At 48.7% G+C, this 7,610-nt stretch overlaps 1 protein-coding gene across 1 annotated transcript in view; it reads right to left on the bottom strand.

Annotated features, from left to right (window-relative positions):
• UNC13B (unc-13 homolog B) overlaps positions 1-6,902 on the bottom strand; it is a 393,995-nt gene extending 387,093 nt beyond the window's left edge. Inside the window, exon 1 of the mRNA XM_077816579.1 lies at positions 6,717-6,902. Coding sequence (XP_077672705.1) covers positions 6,717-6,738 — 22 coding nt within the window. The 5' untranslated portion in view covers positions 6,739-6,902. The remainder of the gene's footprint in view (positions 1-6,716) is intronic.
• Between the last annotated feature and the right edge of the window lie 708 nt (positions 6,903-7,610).

The raw sequence follows: 7,610 nt of genomic DNA on the forward strand, positions 1-7,610 counted from the left end.
ACACCACCAAATCAAGAAGGCTTTCATTTTTCTACTGGGGGTGTGGGGGGAAAGGAGGCAATGAATGAACATATCAAGCTACACAGTGATAAGAACAGCATTCCTGAACTTTGAAGTAAAGTTACTATGAACCCACCAAGGTCAGAGTTTCCACTAATATCTCTTCATCTACTTGGCAAATAGGAAGTTTTCCCTGGTGGGTGTTGAGGCCAATACGATCAATAGCTATGAAATGTAAGCTTTAATTTCCAAAGTAAATTAACTTTATAACCTCTGTGGTTGTAAAGATTAACCTGAATGCCAAGTTAATGTATCTGACGTAGAAGTATCCTCACAAGTCTGCAGCGATCACCTGTGAGGATTTCATTCTTGAAGCTCAAAGAATGTCTGTAGGAATACAGACCCACATTAGAGTTAAGTGAACTATGGTTTTAAATTGAGTTGGGATATCTGCATGAGCAATAGGCCCAAACCATGTGACGAAAAAAAGGGAGATCATGAAAAAGAGTTGTTTCAAACTTCTAGTGACCCTTCAAAATATCAGTGTCATCTTATTTAAGGTTGGGGCTGAAGTAATAGAAATAAAACATGGTTACTACATGCAGTAAATAATTGGCTATATAAGAAATTGCTTCATCTGGCCTTAGCCATAGTCTGATAATTGGCAATGCCATTGCTTGTTTGTTAAAGGATATAAAAAAGTAAACTCTTAACAGTATTAACAAACTGTATTAACAGCCTGACCACACTGGAACTGACCAGTAGGGGTTTAGCCTGTTCGTAAGTATCTTGATCAAATGCTTATAAATGTTTTACTACTATTTGGATGAAGTAAATTGCTTATTATTTAGGCTTTTAGGCATGTTTAGCAATTATATAAGTACCATCTGGCCTTTGGATATAATAAAAGAATTTATGGTTAAATTGGTGTCGTAATATCATCCTGGATAAATAATAATTGCAACAACATCCCAATGGACAGTAGTATAAGGCCAATGCCAACAATGAGAAGAAGGGATGTATGAGAGTTATATACACATACATCTACAATGACTACGATCTGCCTGAACATTCAGAACAGAAGTCTGCTAGAGGGAATGGTAATATGGTCAGAAATCAAAGCAAGTCAATTTAAATAAGGACATCCCAAAATTAAACTAACCTTCAAAGGGGACTGGCCTCTCCTATCTTGGAGCATAGACAGACTGAAACTGGACTCACTCCCAAAGACCAAATCCAAGCAATAATGTTTGCAAAAACAGAGCGCCCACCATCCACGACAGGGTGTACAAAGCCCTGACCAGGCAAGAAGGGGCTAAAGAGCAGCTTTGTGCTCATGCAGCCTGTAGCCCATAGGATTATTTTGCTAGCTATTATATCCTACTAATCCATCCAGCAGTATCAATTAATATGTTTCTTTTTCTGAAAAAGATCTTTCGTTCTTATATTTTATCAGTATTAATTCTTTGAAATTTAAGATGTGTTGAGGCATGTATTTCCTAATAATAAGCTTTGCTGAAATGCAAGAAGCCTACCACTCTAAGATCCAGTAAGATCTGCTATATAGCAAAAAGTATAATCAGTTATAAATGTATCAGCATAAAAGTTGGCAATCTTTGGCACAGATAAAAATGGTCCCTGAACTTTGGGGAACCAAAGGGAGGAACTATCTACATTACATCACAGGTTTCTCGGGCTTCTATAACTGGCTGGTAACCACAGGATGCATCTGACGAAGTGAGCTATAGCTCACGAAAGCTTATGCTCAAATAAATTGGTTAGTCCCGAAGGTGCCACAAGTACTCCTTTTCTTTCTGATAAGTCTGTAACACTATCTTATGCTTGTAGAAACTGGCATAAAGTTGATCAGTGACTGGAGCCAGAAGTTCACTTGCTACATGAGCTGAAGTCACAATCATCAGGAAAATGACTTTCAATTTTAGAAACTTACACTCATAGGAAGAGTGATTCAAAATTAGCTTTTACAGTAACTCCTCACTTAAAGTCGTCCCAGTTAACATTGTTACATTGCTGATCAATTAGGGAACATGCTCGTTTAAAGTTGTGCAATGCTCCCTTATAACATCATTTGGTAGCCACCTGCTTTGTCCACTGCTTGCAGGAAGAGTAGGCAGTTGCAGCTAGCTGGTGGGGGCTTGGAACCAGGGTGGACCGGCAGCTCCCCTATCAGCTCCCCGTTCCCCAGGCAGCAGCCACCCAACAGGCTATCAATTGCCAGCAGTTCAGCTGTCCCTCCCCCATTGCCATGTGCTGCTCCTGCCCTCTGCCTTGGAGCTGCTCCCCGGAGCCTCCTGCTTGCTGTGCGGGGTGAAGGGCTGGAAAAGGGGGTTGTCAGGGTGTCCCCCTCCCCCTGCTCCTGCACCCCACTCATCCCATTTTCATAGAGCAGGGGGGACACATGACAGGGCTCAGGATGGAGGGAGCTTCCTGGCAGCAGCTACCATCTCAGCTTGTTGATTAACTTAAAAAGGCAGTGTACTTAAGAGTGGGGTCAGCATACTTAAAGGAGCAATGTGCATTTCTCTCTCACACACAGCATGTATGTCTTTGTCTCCTCTCCCTCAGTTTGTGCTGCCTTGTAGAGTTTAAGATTATATTAACAACGAGTTAACCCTTGAGGGCTCAGTAATTGCTAGTTCATCATTTAGCTGTAAGGCATTCCCTGGGAAATATCCCACCCTCTGACTTCTTCACCTCAACCAAGCTTCACAATCATCATCACTTCACAATCAAGCATCACAGTATTAAACTGTTTGTTTAAAACTTATACTGTGTGCATGTGTGGAGAGAGAGACTTTTGCCTGGTGAAAAAAATTTCCCTGGAACCTAACCCCCCGTATTTACATTAATTCTTTTGGAGAAATTGGATTTGCTTAACATCATTTCACTTAAAGTTGCATTTTTCAGGAACATAACTACAACGTTAAGCAAGGAGTTACTGTATCTGCTTTGCCAGACTCAATAGCATCGCACAGCACAGGGGGCTTTTTAAATTAACATATTTAAAAGCCTCTAGACCCAAATCAACTGGAGAAGAGACTGATGAGACACCAGTCTAAACTTTGACTAGTCCACAACAGGATGCCACTGAAATAGCAACCAAATGAATCCAGATAAAGATAGTTCACAAGATCAGCTCAGACAGGTGAAGGTTTCTGCAAGGACCAAGGAAAGGTTGTGTCCTTTCCTGTGAAGTCTTTGCCCTTGTACTCCTTCATAGTAAACATTTTCCAAGGGAGTTTTCCAGCTCCTCTGAGACTACTGCAACTCTCAGCATCTTGATCTTCTATCTGCCTCTCCCGAAGGGGCTGAGATGAGGGGGCCTGGAGCATTGACAGAGCTTCAACAATAGTCACCAATACTGGCTGGGGCCAAAGCCATTGTTACAAAAGGCACATAAGGCTCCATCACAGAGGCCACAACTCGGCCACACTGGAAGCACTAACTCTGAGGGCCAGAACAGGAGCCTCAGTACAAAGCACTCCAGCTACACCTAGAAACTACTGCTGATTAAGTAGGAAAGAGAGATGACTTGAAGCCAGTCTGACCATCAAGCCTGTTCGGATAGCCAGAATCCCTGTCTCTCTCTGTGCTTTAGCACATGAATGCAGCAGGAGAAAATCCAAAGGTCCCAACAGAGAATAGTGTGAAGTGAAGAGCTTCAAAGGGGATGCATCAAGGAGCTACTCACCCTCTTGGCACCTCCAGTCTTTTTGGCCCAACAGAATAAGAAATTAAAAACCAGCCTGAAAATCTGATAAGCGGTGTAATCCACCCTCAGAAAGTGAAAAATTACAATTTAATATGAGACAACAGCTATGATGTAACATGGTGATGACAAACTAATGGGTGATCTTAGGACCCCATTATTGTGCGAGGTGCTGTACAAAAACATGGCAGGAACTGTCTTTTTGCTCTGAAGAGAACAGATGAAGACAGGTGGACGGGGGAGCACACAGAAACATTGAGACAATACTGGTTATAGACAGTAGTCACAGCATTCTAGCAGCCTAACGGTTGCCAAATTTTTTGTAGCCAATTCGGAAAAAAATACTACTCATTCATTACAGCCAACTATGTATGCTGTATTACAGCAGCAGAACTGAAGTTAATGACAGCAACAAGGCCTTAGAATTAATCCTGTTTTTCAGGGGTTAATACCATCACTGTTTTAATGTGCACCCAGCTGAACTATAAAAAGCAACTAAAATATTTTTTTTTCCACTGCAAGGGTTTGCCCCAATACAGTGAAGAGCAGCCCTCTCCCACTCCAGTTTCCTCTGCCTCACCTCTAATATTTTCATACCTGGAAAGTTTCCATCATCTTTAAATGGTCTGGGGTCATGATGGCCTTTGTATTTAGACATTTTAAGACCTTCACCCTGCAAACATTAATGGACATGCTTAACTAAATGTATGCAGGACTAGGGCTTTACTTTCCATGCCACCTCCAACCCTTGCTTAAATTACTGGGGAAGCTTTCAGTTTTAAAATACTGCATTAACATTCAAAAGATTTAAAAACAAAAACAAAAAACTGGTTCAGAAATCAAATTTAGAGGTTTGTGTTTTCTGAACATTTTGAGAGAGATGTGAAGCCAAATTTAACACCTAATTTTCATATCTAATATTGCCACAATGAAAGATCATAGGAGATATATCATGCTACATTTACATAAGGATCAAATACCCTGTCAATAGTGTCTTACACAGCATATGAATCAAAGGGTCTGATAAGAGTGCACAAAATTGCCACATACAAAATAGATACAAAATATGAATATTTTGGCACCTCTCTGGGACTCCTTCAGCAAAAAGGTAGTTGATTACATGCATACAGAGTGCTTCTTTCACAAGGCGTGAGACCACCACCTTATACTGTTACCAGCTCAGGAAATGAGCAAGCTATTGAGCTCAGAAACCCAAATTCAGATGAATTTTACATTTAGAATGAATTGCGAGGCCAACCAAGGTTTGTTTTCCTTTAAGCAGAAATAACAGGGTGCATGGAGATAGCTCAGCAATAATGAACTAAGACACAACTATCACAATGATTATTGCTAGTCATGTAAATTTTTGTTTATTTTAGTTTTTATTACTCCAATTACTGCCACAAGGAAATTAAATGAAAAAGCTATTTAATAAAATGATGTCAGATGTTGACACAAAGGAACAGCAACAAGGAAATCCAGAGTTAAGAGTGACAATCATCTTTCTCTTATTTCAAGGTTGGTATATTTCCTATCAATTTAGCAGAACTGAGCCATCTGTGCTTTGCTACCTAGGAACAATAAGGTGATTTGTGAGAGCTATTTTCCAGCAGTTTAAACTAGTGACCAGGAATCAGGAAGTCCTACTCTCTAATCCCAACATACAGGGGCTCTCTGAAGTCTTGACAAGAGAATTTCACGCCTCTGCCTCAGTTTTCCATTCTATAACATAGGGGGAAATAGTTGGTTTTCTCCCTCTTTAATCAATTAATCTTCACAGTTGCTCAATGTTTGTGACATACTTGGAACTGTGCTTAGATAGGACACTGATGGGGCCCTAGAACTACTAAAGATTCCAGGGCAGTGTCAGCATTCAATCTAAATTTCCTTGGTTGAACCAGAGCATATTCAATCCCCTAACATTTTAGGGTTTCACCTTATGTTTATTTTAAACACTGTGGAACTAACATGCCCCTCACCTGACCAAACATACCTTCAATCAAAAGTAATACCCTGGTGAGGCAAACACTTTGCTGCATTTCTGTTCTGTCCTCGCTGGACAGAGTTAGGTATAAGCAGCCAGTGTTTAGACAGTAATACAAAAGAAAGATAGACAGAAAGAAAGATACTGAAAAGTACAACCACAAATAAAAAACAATGGATCATTATTACCAAGACAGAAAACTGTCCCTGTGCAAATAAGAATCACCAAGCACACCCGCCCGCAGACTAGCGGAGCAAACCGTATTGTGTAAAAACATCGCACCCCAACCACTCAATGAAAGAACAGCCACAAAGAAGAATCCCTGGGTTACATAATCACTGGACGGGCCAGTTCAGAGATTGGTCTTGAACGGGACCGTACAGCCCGGAGCGAGAGACCCATCCGAAGCCAGCGGCCGAGGAGATCTCGCCCGTTGATGAGGACTGCCGTTTCTTCTTCCTAGTCGCTACTGTCCAAAGCAGCGCTCCGGCGAGGCGCAGGCCAAGGGAGGCAGGGTCCCTACACCCCGCCGTGCACACACCCGCGCGGCGGCGGCGGCTTCGGGCGGCTTGGGGCGCAGCTCGCCTCCTCCGCGCGCCCCGCTGCCGCCCCCCGCCCGCGGCGCCGCGCGCGCCCGGAGCCGGCTCGCGGGAGAGGCGCCCCGCTCAAGGGCAGCGCCCCGGCGCCCCCCGCGCGCCCCCCGCCCGCGCACGGCTGCGGGGAGGGGGCCGTGCCCGGAGCTGCTCCCAGCCTCGCCAGGGCCTCGAGCTCCCCCCGCCCCGGGGGGCGGGTCGCTGGGGCCCGTCGGGGGAGAGGGGCTGCGGCCCCCCCGGCCCAGCCTCGGCGGAGCAGGCAGGTGGGGCAGCGTCCCGCGGGCAGACGGCACGAGACCCCGGGGGGGGGCGCTGAGAGCCGGGGGGGGCCCCCACAGGGCAGCGGGGACCCGAGCGGGGCAGGTCCGCGAGCCCGGTCGGGGGGCGGGCGGCGGCGGCGCGGACTCACCTCGCACGCAGAGCAGGGACATGGCGCGGGCCCCGCGCGGCTCCCCTCAGCCGGACCCGCCTCAGCTCGGCCCCGCGAGGCCGCCCGCCGCCGCCGCCGCTCCCCGCGCTCTCCTCATGCCCCTGCCCGGGCACGGCGGCTCCGGACCGTCCGCAGCAGCAGCGCCGCCTCCCCTCCGGCCGGGGCGCGGCGAGTCAGGGCGCGGAGCGGGGCCGGGCGGTCGGCGGCGCCATGACCCGGGGGAGGAGCCGCCCGGCGCCGCGGGGACAATCGCCGGCTCCACAGGGCAGCGCCGCGGCCAATCCCGGCCCGAGGGGGCGGGGCTGGGACAGGTGAGTCGCCCCCTCCCACCTGGGGCTCGCCCCGCCCCCCAGAGAACACACACACACACACACACCCACCCCCAGCCCGGCCCCGCCCTCAGCACTGACCCAGCCCCGCCCCCCGGAGAACGGCCGCATCCCAGCCCCGCCCCTGACACCGCCCCAGCCCCGCCCCGCGGAGACCGCTCCTAACCCGGCCCCGCCCCCGCCTCAGCCCCAGCCCCGCCCCCCGGAGAACGGCCGTATCCCAGCCCCGCCCCTGACACCGCCCCAGCCCCGCCCCGCGGAGACCGCTCCTAACCCGGCCCCGCCCCCGCTTCAGCCCCAGCCCCGCCCCCCGGAGAACGGCCGTATCCCAGCCCCGCCCCTGACACCGCCCCAGCCCCGCCCCGCGGAGACCGCTCCTAACCTGGCCCCGCCCCCGCCTCAGCCCCAGCCCCGCCCCCCGGAGAACGGCCGTATCCCAGCCCCGCCCCTGACACCGCCCCAGCCCCGCCCCGCGGAGACCGCTCCTAACCTGGCCCCGCCCCCGGTTCAGCCCTAGCCCCGCCCCCCGGAGACGGCTCCTAAC

This window comes from Eretmochelys imbricata, chromosome 5, assembly GCF_965152235.1.
Source record: "Eretmochelys imbricata isolate rEreImb1 chromosome 5, rEreImb1.hap1, whole genome shotgun sequence".
NCBI classification, from domain to species: domain Eukaryota; kingdom Metazoa; phylum Chordata; order Testudines; family Cheloniidae; genus Eretmochelys; species Eretmochelys imbricata.